The 25,061-nt window shown below is 39.7% G+C and overlaps 1 protein-coding gene across 1 annotated transcript in view; it reads right to left on the bottom strand.

Moving 5' to 3' along the window:
* TXNRD3 (thioredoxin reductase 3) overlaps positions 1 to 24,794 on the bottom strand; it is a 45,308-nt gene extending 20,514 nt beyond the window's left edge. Inside the window, exons 1-9 of the mRNA XM_078352408.1 lie at positions 24,357 to 24,794; positions 14,943 to 15,003; positions 13,816 to 13,925; positions 11,719 to 11,823; positions 11,398 to 11,470; positions 9,452 to 9,571; positions 5,566 to 5,708; positions 1,884 to 1,999; positions 896 to 1,121 (exon numbers count right to left, since the gene is read on the bottom strand). Of these exons, the coding sequence (XP_078208534.1) occupies positions 896 to 1,121; positions 1,884 to 1,999; positions 5,566 to 5,708; positions 9,452 to 9,571; positions 11,398 to 11,470; positions 11,719 to 11,823; positions 13,816 to 13,925; positions 14,943 to 15,003; positions 24,357 to 24,794 (1,392 nt within the window). The remainder of the gene's footprint in view (positions 1 to 895; positions 1,122 to 1,883; positions 2,000 to 5,565; positions 5,709 to 9,451; positions 9,572 to 11,397; positions 11,471 to 11,718; positions 11,824 to 13,815; positions 13,926 to 14,942; positions 15,004 to 24,356) is intronic.
* Between the last annotated feature and the right edge of the window lie 267 nt (positions 24,795 to 25,061).

Genomic DNA, 25,061 nt, shown 5'->3' with positions numbered 1-25,061 from the left:
TCTAGAGTTTCATTTTTCTCTTGTTAAGTTTGAAATGCTTATGAGAGATTCAAGTGGCAATTTCCAGTAGACAGAAGTATAAATGAATGTGCAATTCAGGAGAGACTCTTAAACAGGAGATATAAATCTGAGAATCATTAGCATTTAGATGATGTTTTAAACTATGGGCCTAGAGAAGATCATCCAGGTAATACAAGTGCACAGAAGTGAAGAGGGGCCTGGAGGAAAACAAATGGGTGCTGGCGCCTATAGGTTGAGTAGACGTAGATGAGAAAACTATAGACTGTGGGACCACATAAGCCAGAAAGGAGGGTGCTTCAAACAGAAGGCCAGTTTCACCACATGCTGTCAAGAGGCCCAGTAAGATAAGGACAGAGACAGTACCACTGGATTTGACGACAGGAAATTTGCTAAAAGCCTACAATCAGTTTCAAAGAAGTAGTGGAGGTGGAAACAGCTGACAGTCAGGTAAGTGTGAAATGGAGGCAAGAAATTAGAAGCAGCATGCAGAACTTCTTTTTTTTTTTTAATAAAGGAGAAAAGAAAAATAGGGACCCAGCCATAATGGCAGTGAGGGTAAGAGAAGTCTTAATTGTTCAAGATGAGAGACAGTGATATGAATAAGGAAAAAGAATACAACTAACTAAAGATGGGACATCCTTGAAAGGTAAAACAAAGCAGGAGATTAGGGGACTCAGCCTTTGAAAAGAGCAAGGACACTTCCTATATCAGAAGAGGGGACAGGGGGGCAAATGGGGTTGGCTCTGTAGACTTGGGAGTAGAAACACTGTTTTAACATTATTTGAATACAGACTAATTTATGTAATGAAATGAAATAAGGTGGGGTAAAGTGAAAACTCAGAGAAAAGAAACTGCAAAAGCCATGCAGCCTTACCATCACAGGTATGAATTTCCATAGGAACTTCACACCATGCTGCTCCATGTAGGAACCCACTTTCTCTGCCATTTCTTGGTCAAAGCCACGGAGAAGGATTGAGCGTACCATAACTGTGACATCTAGGCCAAAGCCAGCCAGAAACCCTGCACACTCCAGGGCGACATAAGAGGCACCCACCACTAACGTTTTACCAGGGCAATAAGGCAGAGAAAAAAGGTCATCACTGAAAAAGAAAAATTAAAAAAAAAATACCTAGGCAGTAAGAATGAAATGAGTTATTCATGTTTCAATGTATAATGGTCTTGTAATGACTGAATTATAATTTAGTGTGTGAATGAAGCAACAACCTTTGAAATTTTTAATTAAGTCTGCTGTGGAGTGGAACAATAAGTATACTTCAGTTATTTCAAAATCAGATCACAAGCAAAGTTTTTTAAAAAACAAAACAGTATAGAAAATATCAGACTATATTACATGTGATGAGAAAAAAATCTGTTTGTTTTGGAGGTGTATGTATGTGCTATGTGAAGGGGTGTGTGTTTGTTTACCTGGACAAAACAATGTATTTAATTAATGTGAGTCAGCGCAAAAAAGTTTGCAAGTCATTGTACGTATGTCCTCTGTTTGACCAAGAACTCCCATTAAATCTCAGTGTTAAGAAGAGCAGTATTTTTGTCATAAGGATACTAAATCCTAGAGCTAATTGTGTTTACTTCTTTGCTTTGGCCTGCAAGAGGTTTAGAACCAAGCTCCCTACTTCTAGCAATCACCAAGATACATATGCCATATTTTTGTACATTAATTTTGCCACTGGCCTTATTTACCTGACTTTATATTCTCTGTTTCACTGCCTTTGACTGTTTAGCTTCTCGCACTGTATGTATTTTCATTTGTCTATTCGAATCTTTAGTAGAATAAGACAGGAAGTTAATAAACTGGAAACATGTCAATATGATGCAGTGTATTAACATTAAAGTCTCCTTACCTGGTAATACAGTATTCTTTATCTCCTTGGATTCCTAAATACCGCGGCCTTTCACCTGTTGCTATGACAAACTGTGCAGCAGTATAATAAGTTTCCTGTCCTTTTTTATTGGTTGCCTTGAAAAAAAAGAAGTAAACCTCACTTACTCAACAAACACTATAGAGTACCAGACACGATGGACAAAACAGTTACTACCCTCACAGAGCTTCCCATACAACAGGAACAGCAGACATGCAAAAAAGTAATAATGTGTGATAAGCACAAGCACAGAAAATAGAAATCTTTATGAAATATTAATCAAAGCCCCATGGTGAGGGTAGAGTAGTGGACTAGAAAGCCAATCAAGGATGGATTAAAGAAGGAGTGGAGATGTTCAAATGGAGATGAGAAAAGTGAAATGATGGGAGAGGAACAGAGACCTGAAAGACAGAACAATGTACACAAAAGCACATGGGCCTGGAAGGAGTTGGGTGTGTGAAGACTGGAGATCAGGGTTGTGTCAGAAGTGACATGAAACAGACAGACTAGAGCCAAGTGTAAAAGCCCTTATGTCATCCTAACAACTTAGGCTATGGGGAACCAACAAAGGTTGTTCACAATTTGTAATTATACAAATAATTCGAAAATATATTTTCATTTAAAAACATTCAGATTCAAGAACTACAAACCACTGCTCAATGAAATAAGAGAGGACACAACCCTATGGAGAAACATTCCATGTTCATGGTTAGAAAGAATCAATATTGTGAAAATGGTCATACTGCCCAAAGTAATTTACAGATTCAATGCTATCCCCATCAAGCTACCAATGACCTTCTTCACAGAACTGGAAAAAAGCCACCTTAAACTTCATATGGAACCAAAAGAGAGCCTGCATAGCCAAGTCAATTCTAAGCAAAAAAAAAAAAAACAAAGAGGGAGGCATCACACAACTGGACTTCAAACTATACTACAAGGCTACAGTAATCAAAACAGCATGGTACCGGTACCAAAACAGATATATAGACCAATGGAACAGAACAGAGGCTTCGGAGGCAACACCACACATCTACAACAATCCGATCTTTGACAAACCTGACAAAAATGAGCAATGGGGAAAGGATTCCCTGTTTAATAAACGGTGTTGGGAAAACTGGCTAGCCATGTGCAGAAAGCAGAAACTGGACTCCTTCCTGACACCTTACACTAAAATTAACTCCAGATGGATTAACGACTTAAATATAAGACCTAACTCCATAAAACTCCTAGAAGAAAATCTAGGCAAAACCATTCAGGACATAGGCATACGCAAGTACTTCATGACCAAAACACCAAAAGCATTCGCAACAAAAGCCAAAATAGACAAATGGGACCTAATCAAACTCCACAGCTTCTGCACGGCAAAAGACACAGTCATTAGAGTGAATCGGCAGCCAACAGAATGGGAAAAAATTTTTGCAGTTTACCCATCTGACAAAGGGCTGATATCCAGAATCTACAAAGAACTAAAACAGATTTACAAGAAAAAAACAAACAAGCCCATTCAAAAGTGGGCAAAGGACATGAACAGTCACTTTACAAAAGAAGACACACATGAGGCCAACAAACATATGAAAAAATGCTCATCATCACTGGTCATTAGAGAAATGCAAATCAAAACTACACTGAGATACCACCTCACACCAGTTACAATGTAGATCATTAGAAAATCTGGAGACAACAGATGCTGGAGAGGATGTGGAGAAATAGGAACACTTTTACACTGTTGGTGGGAGTGTAAATTACTTCAACCATTGTGGAAGACAGTGTGGCGATTCCTCAAGGACCTAGAAATAGAAATTCCATTTGACCCAGCAATCCCATTACTGGGTATATATCCAAAGGATTATAAATTGTTCTACTATAAGGACACATGCACATGAATGTTCACTGCAGCACTGTTTACAATAGCAAAGACCTGGAACCAACCTGAATGCCCATTGATGAAAGACTGGACAGGGAAAATGTGGCACATATATACCATGGAATACTATGCAGCCATCAAAAATGATGAGTTGGTGTCATTTGTAGGGACATGGATGAACCTGGAAACCATCATTCTCAGCAAACTGACACAAGAACAGAAAATCAAACACTACATGTTCTCACTCATTGGTGGGTGTTGAACAATAGAACACATGGACACAGGGAGGGGAGCATCACACACTGGGGTCTGTAGGGAGGAAATAGGGGAGGGACAGTGGGGAGTGGGGAGTTGGGGAGAGATAGCATGGGGAGAAATGCCAGATATAGGTGATGGGGAGGAAGGCAGCAAATCACACTGCCATGTGTGTACCTATGCGACAATCTTGCATGTTCTTCACATGTACCCCAAAACCTAAAGTGCAATAAAAAAGACTGAGGAGAAAAAAAATACATTATGAGCATATTCCCATGTCATGAAGTATCTTTTTATAATATTTTTTATTGCTATACTGGGTTCAATGCTAAGTGTGAGCACAGTATGTTTAATAAACACCAATTGTTGGGGTAAAAGAATTCAAATACTAATCAAGGTGTTTAAACAAGTAGGTTGGCACCATGAATGGGATACAGAACAGAACCTGGAGAAAGAGCCTTGCTTAGAAGGGCTCTGAAAAAGACAAGTACAGGCTGTGGGGTGAAAGGGAAACTCTGGAGCTTCTAGCCTGAGGGACTGCGAATGTACTAGCATCACTAAACAAAGAGCCACACAAGAGGCAGGTATGGCTGGGGCTTATTCAACCATCTGTGCCAGGAAATTTGAGAAATAAAACACGTATTTCTACTGTGTTTCACGTAAACAACATAATTGAAATTGGCCCATGTGAGGTTTTAAAGGGCTGGCTTTATCTTATTATTTTTTAGGAGTGAAATATATCTTTAATTGACTTTAAAACACATCATCCAAAATATAGATTATATGGCAAATGATAACAATCGTTAAAGCTAGGAAATGAGTATTTGGCTATTTACTATATTATGTTCCCAATTATTTCCTGTTGAAATAAAAATATTTAAATAAAACGTTGAAAATAAACCTTGAAGGACAGCTTTAAATGGACCATACCTCACACATTTCTGAGATAACAACTGAATACAAAATCTCGTCAAGATTATCTCTCACTGTGCTAACAAAGTACAAAAATAAACCAGATGATGAGGATAACATCTGATTGTCTGTCAAAATTCCAATTCAAACTGTGTTCCTCAACATCTCATTTTCCCTATATGTTAATCTAATAATATATAAATACTACAAAGATAAACTTACAAAACACACTAATTCTAATACTACTTTTATCAATGCTTTTATGAATAATATATATTGGAGTTCTAGTTAAGGTTTTATTTTTAGGAAGGATTCCACTAATAAAATTTTGATCTTTTTAGTCTTTTAAGTTTTGAACTGCTTAGTCTAAACATGTTCTCTTTTAATATGGCCATAAAATAAAAGGCAAATAACTTAAGGGTTCTTTAAAACACAATTTCTTCAAGGTAACCAAACATATAGAATCAACAAACAATGGGAGAAAAACACATGTACACGCATGACCGTGTGTGTGTGTGCACGCACATGCACGCCTGTTACGCTCCTTAGCATGCAACATGAAATTTTAGTCCAAGGCAAGTACAAACAATTGTAAGGAAAGAAAATGAACAGGACAAGAAACTCAAACAGTACCTTTATTTTGTGATGTTCAACAAATTCTCCGTAGGAATTGACATAGGCCACAGCCTTTTCCCTCAAAGACAACCCGTAGCCAAAGTTTAGAGAGCGGATGTGGTTCTGAATCGCTTTTGTCATAGTCTCCCAGCTGTGCTTCACTAAGAAGAAACAACCAGGGTAAAGATGTTAAGTGAATTTTACCTTTAATGATAAATTTTATGTAACTAGACATGAGCCATACTAACAGTGCTTTAAAAATCATGAAGTAGACAGAAGATAATTAACAATTTAAATCTTTTTTATGCCAGCCATAGTTTATATTCTTCCTATTTTATATTACAAAGAATGCGCAAAAAGCAAGAATTTGGAAAAGAAGAAAACTGGGGAAAAGTTCGTGGAGGAGAGAATGGGGAAACTGGCTCTCATATGGCAATGCTCACGACGACATAAGGCAGGAGGCTCACTTCTCCTTGGCAGCATCTCCTAGAACCCTTTCCCACTCCATGGGACCTACTACTTTGTTCCTTGGATGGGAAGAAGGCCTCAAGTCAGTGAGCTTAGGACACTCTCCTCAAGAGACTGACATGGTTCCATTCCCATTTGGTTCACAGCACAATGGTTTCATGACAGTGAATATCTTACGTGTCTTTACAACAAACATGGCTCATGATCACCTACCCATTCCTTTGGAAGGGGGGGCAGGATTTGGCTGCTGGAATTCTGTGTCATCTCTGTATCTTCTAGGTGGGATTTACTGCATAGTGTTCATCTTATCTACAGATGCCAGATCCTGAAGGTCACCCTGTGTAGCTCTGTGTTTATAAGATGCAGGGGCGCCCCAGCTAGGGCTTCCATCATAACTAGATGAGATTCCGGAAGACAAACCAACAACCTGAGGTCAACAGTCACATCTGGAAACTTACTCCATCTACCACTGTCAAGAAATGCCCCCCTTTTCATCCAGGGATATGGGATGTTACCATACAGGATAGGGAGACGACTAGAGGAGACAGTCAGTGCACAGAGAGGCTTAGCCAATGTCAACACACACGACCCTTTCTATGATGCCAGTGTACCACAGTCTCCTAAATTTCTGCAACCCAAAATAGTTGTTCTTGTTACCACATTACCTCATCCTCCCACTCCCTGTCATGTAGGTTATGATGATTCTCAAACCTGTCCCAGCAGAGATCATGTTGCCACAATGGTACATACACTCACATCCTAAAGATATTTCTTCCCCAACCCCCAGAAAAGCTTTTCTTCCAACCCTTAAACTGCTTATCCTAAGAATCCTGTCAGCTCAACTCATGGTTCATGTGTCCTTTTGTTTCTTGTTCTTGTTGTAAAAGGCAGTGTAGATTAGAGGCTCTCAAATATGTCATAATGGGAATCATGTTGACCTATACAAATCCTAGGACCTGCCAAAACCTATAAAATCAGGAGTGGGACCATGGAACCTATACAGTTAAAAAGCTCCTCCTGGAGTTTCTGATATGCCAAATCAATGAACTAGCACTTTGAAACCACCTGCTCTACTGTTTCACTGATGTGCTTAGTCCTGCAATAGTACAACATTTTTAAATACTGAGAAAGCTCACCTTTATACCTTCTCAAAGGTTGCCTAGCTATTTTCACATATGTATTTTTCAATACAAATTTTAAAATAATTAGTCAATCTCCAAACAGAAAAAAATGTCTCATGGAGAGCTTACCAGACTTATATAAAATTTACAAATAATTTTTGAGATAATGTCTTCACAATATTGAGACATCCTCTCTAAAATCAAAGTAAATTTCTTGTCATGCCTTTATATTCTTTCCTTATATATCCTGTACATTCCTGGTTGAATTTATTTCAAGTTATTTTCATTTTTTGTTACAATTTTCAATTATACATGTGAGTATATATATATGTATATATCAACACACCACATATACATACACATACACAATACATGCATATTTACCCATACATACACACACACGCACATAGATATTTTAAGAGACAGGGTCTCACCCTCTTGCTGAGGCCAGAGTGCCATGGCACAATTTCAGCTCACTGCAGGCTCGGCCTCCCAGATCCAAGCAATCCTCCTGCCTCAGCCTCCTGAGTAGTTGGGACTACAGGCATGCACCACCATGCCCAGCTAATCCTAGCTTGACCTAAAGCTCTCCATTGAGCTGACTGGAGAAATGTGTCCAGCATCAACCCATTATCCTGAACTCAACCCCACCCTGCCAAAGCTGCCTGTGTTTTCCATCTCAATGAATGGTATTCCACTTCCCCCAGTCCCTCTTCCCGTATTCTTTCCTCTCCCTCACTCCATCTCCTACCATGACCTGGATGGCCTGTCATAATCACCTGTCTATGGTTAGAACCAGGATCATATATGATCCTTTAAATGTGCACATTCACTGCCCACATCTACCAGATCAAAATATCTGCAAAAAGAGACAAGTGGTTTGTAATTTTTCTTAAACCCCCCAAGACATTCTGATACACAGCCAAGTCTACATCCAACTGGTCACCACGTCTGGTCAATTCTATGCCTTCAACTGCCCTCCAACCTGACTTCAGTCTTTGCTCAGGCCTCTGTCATTTCTTGCCCCCACTTCCCTATCCTTTCCTCTCTTTTCTAAGTTCCTCAGTGTCATCATAGGTGTAAAAATTGTCAAAATCAAAATGGAGTAACTTGTGTGTTTTAAAAAAAAAAAAAAAAAAAAAAACCTCTGACAAACAGAGCTGGGGAAGGCCATGAAGAAAGCGTTTTCTGGGTTTATGCCTGATAACATAATCATCACAAAGACTGCAAAGGCCACAAACTTGCCCAAAGGCCATCATAACCTTACATAAAAATACATCTTCCAGGACATCTGCCCAGCAACTGCCTGTCCACCTTGGACTTGAGTCACCCTAGTTATTGATCCTTGTAGCCAAGGATAATCATTTCAATCCTATCATCTTCATTTTTGCTTAGGAAACCCTTGTCTTCCTTTACATCCCTGAACATGCACATCGTTTACTATGGCACACATATTCCAGCTGCAGTGCCCAATTCAGAAATAAGCCTCATTTTCAATAGGGAGTTTCTCTCTGCTTGCTACTTAGCTTGACAAAAGGATCCGGAATCACAGCCCATGGCTCATCTCCTCTCCTGTTTCAACTCCCTTCATCTACTCTTCACTCCAGCTGCTCCTAACCCCCCCAAAAAAACATCATGTTTCCTCACATCTCCATAGTGTTCATCAAGCTGCTTCCTGTGTTAAAGGTCCTACTCCTCTGTGACCTTCCAGATGCAACTCAAGGGTCACCTTGTCTGAAGAGCTTTCCCTGACACTCCCCCACCACCCTCAAGGCTACATGGAGCCAATACTCTAAGCAGCACAGCTAATTTGAGTGCACTGAATGAATTTCCTTGTCTCTCTCTCTCCCACCGGACTACAGGCTATTTACAGGCAGCTCTGCTTCCTCACATCTGTATCCTCAGAGCCTGGCTAATACATGTTTACTGGATGAATTTATTTTCCACCTTTCATTAACCAAAGATACATATAACCACTGAGAAAAAAATGTAACAGATAAAATTCAAACAATAACCTTTGCTATTCTATTTTCTTTATACTTGAAAGAAATTTGAAAATAGCAATTATTTAATCTTTTACATTCTGCTAAGGGTATGGAACAGCTGCAGCTGAGACAATTCCCTCTCTAGGTGGTGAGGCCCATAAGAGTGGGACCCTCTTTGCATCCTCTATGCCTGGCTTACACAGTGGCTTCCTAATGAATGTTCATTAGATGAATTATGAACTCAACTATAAAAACATGAATAGCAAGTCTTTATCTAAAAAACTCATTTTTTTCTTTTCTCTCAATCTATACTTTATATACATTACTCACCTTGTTGATTATACTCCCAGCCAAACTTCCTTGAGTCATGTAATGCCTGCCCCAAAAGGGCAGCCTGATGCATCAATTTCTTAGGAATACAACCTACATTTACACAAGTGCCACCAAGACCTGAGAAAGAAAATAAGTTTTAATGCCTCTTCTGTGTGTGTCTAGTTTCACACATCTCCAGACATATTATATTAAAACATGTGGAAATTATAAGCTCAATGGTGGGGGGATGACACCCCACCCCAAAATAAGACACAAGGGATTACCCCAAATTTTCTGACCATGGTTCCACAGAGGAGACCCAAGGATGCCTAAAAATACAGACATTCATGTGAGAAGTTTTCTGGACACAGAGTCCAAAACTTTCACTTGAGTCTGATCCACAGTGATCAGAATGATTTGAGATTAACTAGATATGTACTACATCAAGGGTGAGAAAGGGTGAGAAACTCAGTTCCCAGCCTTGTACTCTCCATAACTCCAACTCCTCTGAGCCAGGTCATCAACTGCAAGCTGCCTGGACACATTTACTCTGAGTGCTAAACACCGCAAAATGGATCATGCAAAACAGAGTGCCCCTTTGCAGGGCAGTCTCAGATACTTTCTGACTGCAGTGTCTTCTGGCATGCCAGATAAGTAGGATGACTTCTGAATAAGAAAGGGAGAAGGGGAGGAGAAAAAGAGGAAAGAGGGCAGGGTGAGGGACAAAAAACAAGTATACATACACCACAAGAATATTATGAGAAAAATCAAGGTAGATTAGCTTTTGTATATAAAATTCTAGGCTGTAACTTTCTGAGTAAGTTTGAATTTTAAAAATTGATTTTCACAATTTATCAGACTGGTTCTGGCAGAAAAGAGAAGACACACTCAGGTTGGGTAACTGAAGGATTAACAGAGAAATTATCACAAAGGTGCAAGCAGGAATTGCAAAGAGGGATAGAATAGTTCCCTAAACTAGTGACACAGGGTGACCACTGGCAGCACCATGTGAAGGGGCAAGGAGACTGAGTGCCACCACCCATTAGGAGCCAGCCATCTAATGGAGGGGACGGCATTTTCCAGAGGAAGATGCAGGGACCCAGCAGGGAAGGAGCCAGGGGAGTAAAATCCCAACTCCACTATCTCTCTGCCCTCTTCCCATTACCCCAAAGTGGCCAAGCTATCCCAGAAGCCAGAGGGCAGAGCTGCCAACAGATCAGTCTTATGGGGCACAGAGCAGGGCAGACACAGAGGGGGACTGCATTTAAAGAATAAATGGAAACATCCAGCACAAAATCCATGTGCTCTTTTCACTGTGGAAAAACAACATGGAAAGGTGAGCACTCTAGTCTACAGGAGACAGTAGAGTCATAGGGCTGGTCATTGGTCTTCTTGTTAAGCTAAATTGTAAAGATTACATACACTCACTCCATCAGCTACTGTGCTGCTAATATAGTCAATTATGAAACTGACACAGAAACAAAGAAATGTGTTTCTTGCAAACTTATGTGACCACAACACAGTATATACACTGTGACCTCAACTACACGACATGCATGCAAAAAAATACTATGGCAGAAGTGCTGAAATACTTGGCGTCATGGAATTTTATTTTCTTTTTGCAAAATCTTCCTTACTTATGTTTACATTATCTTTCCAACATCACCACTTGTTAACTATAACCTCACTCAGTCCATTTAAAAAAATTTATTTTTATTTTTTATTTTTTTTAAATAGAGACAAGGTCTCGCTATATTATCCAGGCTAGTCTGGAACTTCTGAGCCCCACAAAGTATTGGGATTACAGTCATGAGCCTCCGGGTCTGGCCTAGCCTTGCCTGTTTTCTTATCTAAGAAACAGGTAAGTTATACCTCTTGAGATTGTGGTGAGGATTAAATGAGATTACATAAAGCAAACAACATATGTAAAGAGCATAGAGGAACAACAGAGAAAAACAGCTTACCCCAGGATGTGCCCTGAGGTGACGGGACAACAAAGTCTAGCACCATAACCTTCTTTCCCAAAATTGCAGCTTCCTACAAATGAACAATAACAACAAAATTTACATCTAAAGATCTTGTCACTTTTCTGACACTCCCTCAATTTTTGTCTTCTCTAAAAGACTCTTTTTGTGTGACACACAATCTTTTACCTTAATTACACCAGCTATTATAATAGAAGCTTAAACTGTAACATTAGTTGTTTCTTCTTTTTTAAGTATAGAAGAAATGCCTATGGCAATCACCAGGAAGACTATCCATGAATTTCATTTCTATGTTCATACCTTTGCACACGAAAGGCCACCAGAACCACCACCGATGACGATCAGATCATAATCATATGCCGAATCTTCCTGAAGGAGCTTCTGCAACGAACCACTCTGATATGCCTACAGTTTAATTACAGGAGAAAGAACACTGCAGAATTTAAAGTTTTACAACTGTTTATGTATATCCTATGTTCAATTGGTATGGATTTCTTTTATAAAAATCTTAGGAACAATCTATAATTTATCTAAGTTGGAACTGTAAATTTATCTGGATGCTATTTAAAAATAGGGTCTAACTCATTAGAACTTATACCAAAGTGTATACTTTTTTTTGAGACGGAGTTTCGCTGTTGTTACCCAGACTGGAGTGCAATGGCACGATCTCGGCTCACTGCAACCTCTGCCTCCTGGGTTCAAGCAATTCTCCTGCCTCAGCCTCCCGAGTAGCTGGGACTACAGGCATGCACCACTATGCCCAGCTAATTTTTGTATTTTTAGTAGAGACGGAGTTTCACTTTGTTGACCAGGATGATCTTGATCTCTTGACCTCGTGATCCACCCACCTCGGCCTCCCAAAGTGCTGGGATTATAGGCGTGAGCCACCAAGCCCGGCCAAGTGTACACATTTTTGTCCCTTCTGACCTATCACCTGACAGCTAGACATGTGCCAAATAACTTAGGAGGTTGTGGCCCTGGATCTACGTAAGATAAGGTCATTTTCTTGGTCTAATCATCAAAATGTTATAGTTAAGAGCAGTGGAATACCAAGTATCATTTTTCAAGATCCTTGCTCATGATGCTAGTCTTCATTTTGAAAAAATTTTTATGCATTATCAGCATATTTTATCATGACTTTTCATAAATCAATCTAACTTTTGTTACTACAACACCAACATCTCGCATTTTCTTTCAGCAAGTTATGACGCTGGCCCTGGGGTGTATCCTCTTGCTCACTTGGCCCTCCTTGTGATCAGAAGTAGTTTAGATGAGGTTAGAGGTTCAATATGTGATTTAGTAACAATTTTCTTTATGCCAAGTCAGTTGTTCGCTTCCATTATCTTGGGTTTACAAACACCATGATCAAACTAGCCCTTCCTGTGACACACAACAGATGCTTCATAACTATGCAGACTCACCAGATGCCATGTGTCCCCATGAAGAATGGGTGCCCAAAAAGGTTTTGGGAACATTCTAAAAAGGGCTCCTCTGGCCTCCTTACTTTCAGGTGCCCTTAGGGAAATCTAGCTCATCAGGATCTGCTACCCAAGAAATAGCTCTCTGTCTTAAAATAATAGAATTGCTATCTCTGCATCTGCACATTCATTCTTGGACATCATTTTCCAGGTTAAGACTGGCAAGACGAGCACTTCAGGAGGTGTTCAGGGGCCATAATTACAGGACTTACCACTATATGAACTGGGTTGTAGATTCTAGGATTAATAAAGCAGATTGTTACAGCATAAGGATGCTGATCATAGATTAACACACAATGTAGATCACCTTTTTTCCCACAAAAATGTAATTCTTAATTAAAGCCTCAAATACAACTATTTAATAAATCACTGATTACTCATATTGTATACATACACAAAGGATATGACAGAGTAGAATTTTAATAAAAGTAAATAACTAATTATAAAATAAGGACCTTATTTACTTAACATTAATTTTTATCTATTACTGCTTACCTGACAACTCCTGTTCATTTGTAGCATTCTAGGAATCAAAAAATCAAAAGCCATAGGCCTTTGCAAAGCACCCCAGGGTTAGCAGCCTTAACAGGAATTCTAATTGCCCCAGACAAAAATGTCAGAGTTGACCTCTTTTTACTGTGCAATGAGTAAAATGTTCTCTCTCTCTATCAGGAGGAAAAGACCTGGGATGTCCTCAGGGTGGCCCACCTGTTTTTCCTGGTGTCCTCACACATAAATCCTAGCTTCTGGAAAAGCTAATTTCCCTTGATGCAATCAATGTTATCTGATAATTGTCCTGTAAGATTCATTTTATAATTTCCAAAAGATGAGTGGACTCCCAAAAACCATTTTCTCCTCTTTAGATACTTTTTAAAAATGTGAACAAACAGCACTGAAGAACACACAATCCTATTATTACCTGGAAAGTTTGGTCACAGCCACCTACATGCACTTTATTCACAAAAATATTGGGCACGGTTTTCTGATTAGTGATTTCTAACAGCACTTCTTGAATCTTGGCCCCATCATCTAAAGAAGAAAAAACTATATGTAAAAACACTGAAACGAGTTCCAAATCTTTGTGAGTTAAACTAAAGTGTTACAACACTCAAACGTTCACATGTACATACCCATAATAGGTCAGTGTGTTATATAACTTTATGAAATGATAACTCGAGGGGAAAACATCCATGCTTGCCAAGAAAACCTTAAAAAATAAAGATCTACTAATTCATTTAAGATAAACCCTTCAAAATTAGATTTTGATATATTATTCAGTGACTATGCCAGGACAAACAGATAAGAGTCCTCTTTAAAGAGCAAATATCAAGATAAAATCTGCTGTAACAATAACTCAGAAAATAATTCTTACAATTACATTTTAAAATGTTTATGATCTAGTCCAAAATTTTTCTTCCACCCCTAAAAATAAAACTGGCCCATGACTACTTAAGACTACCTTATTAGTATACACTTTAGAAAGTCTCCAAGATTCAAGAGCATTTCATTCATTAAGGCAACTTGGTTAAAATGAGTCACTGAGGTTCTATGAAGGCAGAAATCAAACTTATTCTGTTCATCACCGTGTCCTCAGCCCTGAAAAGCTCCTTATGTGTAAAGTGCTCAACTAATATTAGATCTATGAATGCCAAGAATTCAAAAGCATAAAGCTAAAAACTTAATATACTCTCCCTGGTGGATGACATAGCCAGGAAATGGGAGTGGATTCTTTTCGTTTGTTACAGCTTAATCTCTTCTGCTAGAGAGCTGGGAGATACAGCTGAAATGCCTCAAGTACTTCAAAGGGAGCCACTTATACATCTTCCCCCGACTCCCTTCCCTCAAATATGGAAAATATATAAATAAAAAACCTACACCAACTTATCTGCCACATAAGGGTTCATTTTCTGCATGGCTGAATGTAGACAAAAATGCCTCATGTAACCCGGAGACAAGAATAATTTGAATTGAACAAAGCAAATGGAAAGAAGTCAATCTTGTTGGCATTTATCATAAACAACACTGTATGGTAACTGGTCTACTTACCAGCTTGATCAAGTTCCAAGACATAACATTCAACTTCCAAAGAAGAAAAGAGTTCTTTCACCTGAAACAAAAATTAAGCTAAGTTTCACTCTCACAAAAGATTCAACGGCTGTGAAATATAAACCTAGTAATGAGAGATATCAAAAATAAATGTTCTGGAGGAACAGGAGTTCTAGCCAAGGGGTGGTTTTTGTTTTTGTTTTTTTATTTTCCTTTCCTCTACATTTTCCCAGAATAATCTCAGGCCACCCCTTGTCTCCTTTTTTACTGTCTCCTTATGACTTTCAAATCTACACTTTCACCCAAATCTCTTTTTTGAATTCAAGATAGGCAGTATCTATTTTCCACCTGTGTGTTCCACAGGCATCTCATAGGCAACATACCCACAATGCGACTCTTCTCCTTCCATGTACCTTTTCCTCTTCCTGTGTTTCCTTTCAATAGTCATTAAATCATTCAACAAATTTTTATCTGTCAAACACTCTGAATGGGTCATCTACATTTCCAAGTACTCAAGAGAAAACAAGGAACAACATGCAATCTCTACCCTCTAGTAGGGGAAACAGACAAGTGACAATTTAACTTATAGCACCATCTCCAGTTGATTAAATAAGAGCAACTACAGCCTTGCTACTTACTCAAAGAGAGGAAAGAGGAACACAAAGGCCAGAAGCTTACCAGACATGCAATATCAGGACCTGCAGCAGAATCTGCACCTTAGCAACTGCAAAGCTCTAACTGGGAATCATTTTCATGCCTCCCTCTCATGCAACATCTTCCTATCCCACATGAACTCCCCAGCCATCCAGTCATTACAAAGTTTTCACAATTCTCTCTTGAACTGGTTCATTTATCTAATTCTCCATAGTTGCTATCTTAACCTGAGCCATCAACACTGACTACTGGAAATTCTCAGTAATATCCTACAAATTATTTCTATACCAGCTTTGTCCTCTCCACTTTTGAAAATTACATCCAAAGTGGTCATTTAAAAGCACTTTTCACCACATTACTTAAAAGCCTTCAGTGCCCTCAGCCCTCAAGGTAAGATCCAGAGGTTTCATTTCCAGAATGGAAGTGTGAGCAGGGAACACTGGGGAAAATTATTTAAAACAACCACTAAAAGGTATCTAGAAAGTTTCCACAGGCATTGAGCAAATGAATAAATACTTATTCAAGAAAATCTACTAAATCTCAATTAAAACAGGGAGAAGCTGTGCCATTTGTACCCTAATCTCCCCTTCCCTCCCCTGCCCTGGAGCAGCTGATGGGAGCTCCACTCCAAGTGAGTGTGGTCCAAAAAACCAGGCTCCCTAGCCCTAATCAGGAAGAAGACAATGATGCTTTTGCCACTTTTTTTTTTTTTAACTTTTAAGTTCAGGGGTACATGTGTAGGTTTGTTATATAGGTAAACGCATGCCACAGGGGTTTGTTGTACAGATTATTTTGTCACCCAGGTGTTAAGCCTAGTGCTCATTAGTTATTTTTTTCCTGATCCTCTCTCTCCTCCTACTCTGCACCCTCAGGTAGGCCCCAGTGTCTACTGTTCCTCTCTATGTGTCCATGTGTTCTCATCATTTAGCACCCACTTAAAAGTGAGAACACGTAGTATTTGGTTTTTCGTTCCAGAATTAGTTTGCTTAGGATAATAACCTCCAGTTCCATCCATGTTCTTTTTTATGGTTGCATGGTATTCTATGGTGTATATGTACCACATTTTCTTTATGCAGTCTATCATTGATGGGTGTCTGGGTTGATTCCACGTCTTTGATATTATGAAGAATGCTGCAGTGAACATGCACATATGTATGTCTTTATGACAGAATGATTTACATTCCTTTGAGCATATACCCAGTAATGAGATTTCTGGGTTTACCCTTCTATTCAAAATAGTAGTACTGGGGCTGGGCATGGTGCCTTACACCTATAATCCCAGCACTTTGGGAGGCCAAGGCAGGAGGACTGCTTGAGCCCAGAAGTTTGAGACCAGCCTTGACAACTAAGACCCCAGCTCTACAAAAAAAAAAAAAAAAAAAAATTAGCCAGGCATGGTGGCACATGCCTGTAGTCCCAGCTACTCAGGATGCTGAGGTAGGAGGATTCCTGAAGCCCAGAAGTTTGAAGCTGCGGTGAGCCATGATCACACCACTTCACAATAGCCTGGGTGACATAGCAAGACTCTGTCCCCCTAAAAAAAAAAAAGTACTAGAAGTCCCAGCCAGAGCAATAACACCAGAAAGGAAATAAAAGGCATCCAAATTGGAAAATAAGTAAAATTATCTCTGTTCACAGACAACACGATCTCATATGTGGAAAACCTAAACATTGCACAGACACACTAAAACTGTTGGAATAAAGAAATTCAGCAAAGTTGCATCGTACAAAATCTACACACAAAATCAGTTTTCTGTATACTAGCAGTGAACAATCAAAAATGGAAATTGAGGAAAAAATTCTATTTATAATAGCAAGAAGAAGAATTAAATGCTCAGGAAGAAACTTAACCAAGAAAGCAAAAGACTTGGATATTGAAAACCACAAATGTTGCTGAAAGGAATTAACTAAGAGAACAGCAAATAATGACATCCCATATTCATGAATTGGAAGATTTTGTACTGCAAAGATGTCAGTAGTACCCAAAGCAATCTGCAGATTTAATGCAATCCTTGTCAAAATCCCAATGATCTTTTCTAAGAAATAGAAAAATCCATTCTAAAATTCATATGGAATTTCAAAGGACCCTGAATAACCAGAACAATCTTGTAAAGAAGAGCAAAGTGGGAGAACTCATTCCTGATTTCAAAACTTACTACAAAGATACAGTAATCAAAACAGTGCAGTACTGTAATAAAGACAAACTTACAGACCAAGAAAGAGACTATAGAGCACAGAAATAAAGCCTTATATATTTTTTCCCTTATATTTTCACAGGGAAATGATTTTTAACAAGGGTGCCAAGATCATTCAATGGGGAAAGGATAGTATTTTCAACAAATGATGCTGAGAAAACTGGCTGTCCACTTACAAACAAAGGAATGTGGACCCTTATCTAACACCATGTACAGAAATTAAATTGAAATGGATCAAAGACCCAAACGTCAGAGCTAAAACTATAAAACTCTAAGAAAAAAACATAAGGCAAAAGTATCACAACACTGGCTTTGGCAATGATTTTATGAATATGATCCTGAAGGCACAAGCAACAAAAGAAACAACAGACAAATGGAACCTCACAAAAATCAGAAACTCTTGTGCATCAAAGGACACTATCTACTCAGGAGGCTGAGACAGGAGGATTATTGACTCCAGGAGTTCAGGGCTATAGTGCATTTTGATCACACCTGTGAACAGCCATGGCACTCCAGCCTTGGCAACACAGCAAGATACCATCTCTTAAAAAGAAAAGAGGAGATTATCACCTGAGTAAAGAGGCAACCCAAGGAACTGAAGAGGGTATTTGCAAATCACATATCTGATTAGGGATTAATATCTAGATTACATAGAGAACTCCTAAAACTCAAGAACAAAAAAGTTAAAACCCAATTTAAAAATGGGCAAAGCACTTGAATAGCTATTTCTTCAAAGAAGATATACAAATGGCCAATAAGCATATGAGTAATTGTTCATCATCACTAATCTTTAGTGAAACACAAATCAAAACCATAATGAGATAACACTTCACATCCATTAGGATAACTATTATTTTTGAAAACAGAAAATAACAAACATTGGTGAGGATGCACAGAAACTGGGACCCTTGTGCACTTTGGTGGGAATGTAAAATAGTGTTGTCACTATAAAAAACAGAATGGCAATTCCTCAAAAATTACAAATAGAAATATCTTATAATCAAGCAATTCCATTTCTAGGTATATACCAAAAGGAATTGAAAGCAGAGACTCAAATAAATATTTGTACACCCATGTTCATAGCAACATTATTCATAATAGCCAACAGGTAGGAGCAATGCAAGTGTCCACTGATAGATAAATGTATAAACAAAATGTGTTATATACATACAGTGGAATATGATTCAGTCTTGAAAGGAAATTCTGACACATGCTACAACATGGTTGAATGTTCAGGACATTATTCTAAGTGAAATAAACCAGACACAAAAAGACAAATACTGTATGATTCCACTCATATGAGATACCTAGAGCAGTCATATTCACAGAGACAGAAAATAGAACGGTGGTTGTCAGGGGCTAAGAGAAGGAGGAAAGGGAAGTAAGTGTTTAATGGGTATAGAATTTCAGTTTGGGAAGATGAAAACGTTCTGTGGATGGATGCTGCTGATGGTTGCACAACAATGTGCATATACTTAGTGCCACTGAACTCTACACTTAAAAATAGTTACAATAGTAAGTTTTATGTTATGTATATTTTATCACAATATTTTTTAAAAAGCTAACCAATGGAAATATAGATTTTTAATTCACAAATGTATAAATTCAGGACTGAGAAAACATGGCTTAAAACTAATGTGGGGAAGGTACTTCTAAAAGGGCATTTTGGTCAGTGTTTAGTTTGGGTTATTATCTTACATCTGTCCTTAAACAGTGACTTTCCAATTAGTCTAGCTGCTTCTACACTGAGTCTAGTTTCATATGATGGCTAGATTTCAAATCACAGGTCAGACCCTGCTCACAAGTGTGAGACAACTTTTCTTTGCCACATCAAGTCCACACTCATTCACAAGCATTTTAAGACCTCCTTGGCCAGGTGTAGTGGCTCACACCTGTAATCCCAGCTCTTTGGGAGGCCAGGCATGTGAATCACTTGAGCGCAGGAGCTCAAGACCAGCCTGGGCAACGTGGTGAAACACTGTCTCATAAAAAAATACAAAAATTAGCTAGATGTGGTGGCATGAGCCTGTAGTCCCCCCTATTTGGAAGGCTTATGTGGAAGGATCACTTGAGGCCAGGAGGCAGAAGTTGCAGTGAGCCAAGATCAAGCTGCTGTACTCTAGCCTGGGCAACATAGCAAGACCCCATCTCAAAAAAAAGACCTCCTTAAATCACCTTTGAAACTAAACTTCCAGCCATTTTCTTTTTTTTTTTTTTTTTGAGACGGAGTTTCGCTCTTGTTACCCAGGCTGGAGTGCAATGGCGCAATCTCGGCTCACCGCAACCTCCGCCTTCTGGGTTCAAGCAATTCTCCTGCCTCAGCCTCCCGAGTAGCTGGGATTACAGGCACGCGCCACCACGCCCAGCTAATTTTTTGTATTTTTAGTAGAGACGGGGTTTCACCATGTTGACCGGGATGGTCTCGATCTCCTGACTTCGTGATCCACCCGCCTCGGCCTCCCAAAGTGCTGGGATTACAGGCTTGAGCCACCGCGCCCGGCCTCCAGCCATTTTCTAATGAATCCTCCTGATTTCTTTCATATACCTTGTGCTCACCCATACTATTTTCCTTTTATAATTATCTATCTTTGCTGATACTAATTTCCTAATTAGATGCTCTTTCTTACCTACAGACTCTAACTTATCCCTCAAAGACCAGCTTATATGTCATTTTCTTTGTTCTGATCCTTCACAGAAGCCACTGTTTTATCTCTTATTCCCACAACTCTTATTTTTCTTATGTACTTTTTTTCTATACATGTGAGCTGATTGATTATAGCTCAATTAGACTATGAGTTTGTGGGAGGAAAAACAAAAGATTATTCATTTCTGTGTCTCTGTAACACTAAGCACCCAATAACACTTGTTGAATGCCATTAGCAGCCCAATCAAGAAACAAATCTCTCTCCTTGACTCTGCAAGGATAAGGACATGTGGAATATGGTGTCTACTTTTGAGGGATACAGTTAAGAAGTTCACAGGCCAAAGGAGAAAAAAAAACCACTGTACAATCAAGTTAGTGAGTGGCCACATGTAAAGACAGACATGTAAGAAAGCAGATTGGTCAGCCAAGCAAGAAAAACACTTAGTGAAAGTACTGGAAGATCTGCCCTCCAAGCAGAAGCAAGGTCCTTAATTCTGCCCACTGGAGCAATGCTCACCTCCAAGAACATTTCAGGGAGGCAGATTTTGCTTCACTTAAAAACATTCCAATAATCAGAGCTGTCCAAATATGTAACGGTACTCAAAGTCATGGCCACATTACTGAAAATGTTGATACACACAGGAGAGAGGATCATTTGTCCTAAGATGTTCTGTAACAGCAAGGGTTTGACTAAAATGATTTAAGATCATTCAACACATATTATGTGCTTGGCACTATTGTGTAGGCTCCAGTAACACAGCAGTAGACAGACACAGTTCTGATCTCTTTGTGTTTTTGCAAACTACAAAGGACAACTCATAAAAAATATACATAGAAAACAGACCCCAGAAATAGACCAACACACACATGAGAACCTGATTAATGATAGTGAGCATACAAGCTAGTGTGGAAAGGATGGAGACTCCAACAATTGAAACAGGAACACCTGATAAGTCACAAAGAAGAAAACAAATTGGATCCCCACTCATATTACCAATATCAATTCCAGGTAGACCTCAAGAAGGTGGGTATGAAAAGCACACTATTCAATTTTTAGGAGCTAAAACAGGAGAATATATTTATGACCTCTGAATAGAAACAGATTTCCTAAATAAGAAACCAAAAGCAAACCATAAAAGGAAAAGAATGATAAAGGCAAATACATTAAACTTACCAACTTCAGTTAACCAAAAGATCCTTGCATTAGTCTGTTCTTCTATTGCCATTAAGAAATATCAGACTGGGTAATGTGTAAAGAAAAGAGGTTTAATTGGCTTACGATTCTATGGACTCTACAGGAAGCATGATGCTGGCATCTCCTTGGCTTCTGGAAGGCCTCAGGAAACTTACAATGATGGCAAAAGGCAAAGGGGAGCCAATAATTCACACGGCAGGAGCAAGAGCAACAGAGTGGGGTAGGGAGATGCTATACACTTTTAAATGACCAGCTCTCACAAGAACTCACTATCATGAGGACAGTACCAATGGGATGATACTAAACCATTCATGAGAAATCCACCCCCATGATCCAATCACCTCCTACCAGGCCTCACCTCCACCACTGGGGATTACACTGGGGATGAGATTTGGATGGGGACCCAGATCCAAACCGTATCAATTCCACAAAAAGAGGGAAAAGGGAAGCTAAATTTGACAGATTTTCTACAGCAGCCAGGTCCTCAAATAACATTATTTCATTACAACAATGGTTAAAAAAAACTATTCCCAGCCAGGGCCACTGTCAAGTGGAGTTTGCACGTTCTTTCATGTTTTCTCCAAGTACTCCAGTTTCCTCCCATATCCCAGAGATGTGCACATTAGGCAAAGTGGTGTATCTACATTTTTCCAGCTGCAGAGAGTATGGGTATGTGTGTGAGAGTGCACCTGCAATGGGATGGTGTCCCAGCCAGGTTTGGCTCCCACCTAGCACCCTAAACTGTCAAGATAGGCTCTGGCCACTTGCAATCCTGAAATGGAGTAAATGGGTTGGAAAAGGAATGAATACGCCAATACAAGTTATTGCCAAATAAAACTTCATAAAGTAGACAATAATCTTATAGACGCAAACAATAACGAATGCAGTGGGAAAGCATTCAACAGTGCACGCTCCATATTTACAATTTTGTTTTTGAACTGCCCAGTGGCATGAGGTGGTCCTTAAAATTCTGCTTTGCAAATATTCTTGATTTCACCTACAACTGTTTGAACCCTACTGCTCCTGATTCACCAGAAATTGGTAAATAATTTTCTTCCCCGTTCTTATTAATCTCTCTTAAATGTATGCATAACTCACATTTATTTCAGTGTTTAATATTATAAGTGTTTTGGGTCTTTATTTACAAGTTTGGTGATTTTTTTTTTGTGACCAGAAATATGCCATAGAAACTTAACTCTTATTTCTATCAATTAGCCTACCATAAAACTGATTTTATTACATGTCATTTGGCTTAAGGTTGGTTTCTAAGAACCTGTTAATGTTGAGTGAGCACTTACTGTATATATAACCGAAGGATAAGCATCATAAATATGTAAAGAACACCTACAAGCCAGGACAAACAACTAAAAACCACAACATAGGAAAATAGGCAAAAGGCCTGAAAAAAGTGAAAAGCAAACTACATAATTTCATAGAAAAGGAAGCTCAAATGACCCATGAACATATTGGACTTCATCTGGGAAATGCAAAATTAAACCATAATGGAATACCATTTCAAAATTGCCAAAATGGCAAAAATTAAAAATATCAACTGTTAGCAAGGATGTAGAGCAAGATGAACTGTTATAAACTAGGAGGAGAGTAAATTGGTATAACCACTTGGAAAATCAGTCGAACATTACCTTGCTAAGATAGAAATCATGCATCCTCTATGACCCAGCAACTCAGCTTCAAGATATCGATCCTAGAGTAAGTCTTTTATAAGTGCACTGGTAGTTATGTGCAAGAATAAGCATATAGCTATACTGTTTTTAAAGAGCAAAATACTAGAAACAGCAGAATGATAAATTACGATATGATTCATTACAGGGAATAGTCGGCAATAAAAATTAATGAATCCCAGGTACAGATACTAACATGCATGAAGCTCTGAAACATAACTGTTGAGGAAGAAAACTGCAGAAGAATACATATGTATGTATGATTCTATTTATATCAAGTCCCAAAACAGGCCAAAATGAACCAAATATTAATAATCTATCTGTATTTGGTTAAAATGTAAAAAAAAAAAAGAGAAATTGTGCATAGTGGTTAATCCTGAGGGAGGGAGGAGACAGCCAAGGAAGCTTCTACAGTAACTAGTGTCACTTTATTATTCTTAAAAATGCATTTGCATAATATACATGTTTTAAGAAACTATACACATAAACTTCAAATATATTTGAAAAACACATCCGATAATTTTATGAACTCAACCCAATAGTTTATGCTTTCGCATAGGGTCTTCCACATATCATTATTGAAACTTTCTGTAAAACGAAGTAAATTCTTAAATGTTTAAAGTCCCTACCTTACATACAGGTTGTCACCCAAAGGCTCGTTTCTAAGTGAAGTATTTTTAAATTCAGAAGACAACTGTCCTTAGAAATAATGCTGGATTCCTAGCCCGCCCCAAAAAGTTAAGGCAGTGTGCAATGAAGCTGAAATTAAGCTCAGTCATCCTCGCAACCTTCCCGTACCTTCGTTTCACAAGACGGCGGAACCGAGGCTCGGCATAGGGTCCTAACCCGGGTCGAGGTCACGCAATTAGGAGTATTTCTATTTCAATAAACTGTCACAAGCCCACCTCAGGGGAAGCCCGGGGAGAGGAAAGGAGGGGTGACTCACACCATTGCCCCAGCCCGAGACCCGCGGGCCGCGGGCGCCCCGGTCCAGACCCTCCCTGCCCAGGGTGGCGTCCGCTTGGCGGGCCGGGTGGCGCCTACCCGCGTGCTGTGGGGACAGTAGCTCTTGCTGAAAATCACCACCCGGCTGCGCTCGATGAGGCCCAGAAGGCGGCGGCGCAGCTCCTCGCGGGCCTCGGAAGAGCTGCTGGGCCTGGGGGACGCCAGGCGTGCGCGGCGCCCAGGCGGCGACTCCACGCGCGCCCCGAGGATGTGGCCCGGTCTGCGGTTGGGGGCATCGCCTGCCTTTCCTGGCCCCGGCGACTTCGGCGACTGCTCCAGGATCTCGCTCTCGCTCCCGGCCAAGCCGGGCCCGCTCACAAACGGAAACGCAGAAGGTGGCGGCACCAGGACCGGGCTGAGGTGTGGCGAACGCTGCCCTTGCTGCCCACGCTCCACACCCGCACGAATCCGCGAGGCTGCTGCTCGCCCCGCCCCTGCCCCCAGCTCCGCCCCCGCCCCCGGCACCGCCCCGCGCATGCGAACTGGGCTGCCCACCGCGTAGGTGTCCTGTCACCTGCCCTTCGCAAAGGGGCGGGTACCAAGCGCGAGCCTCTATCTCCAGGTTGTGCGCGCGTCCAGACATCACTCAGTCTTGGCGATGCTGCTCGGAGATGGCCTCTGTGCAATGTCGTTTACTCCTAATAATCCCCAACAGCCCCTTTAAACCACCTTAAAATACACATTCTTCATTTTTTATTGGAAGTGTGAATATGAAAGATTGATATTTTTAAAAGTTTAGATCAC

Source organism: Callithrix jacchus, chromosome 15 (genome assembly GCF_049354715.1).
Source record: "Callithrix jacchus isolate 240 chromosome 15, calJac240_pri, whole genome shotgun sequence".
NCBI lineage: Eukaryota > Metazoa > Chordata > Mammalia > Primates > Cebidae > Callithrix > Callithrix jacchus.
This window is presented reverse-complemented; position numbering and strand designations above follow the sequence as displayed.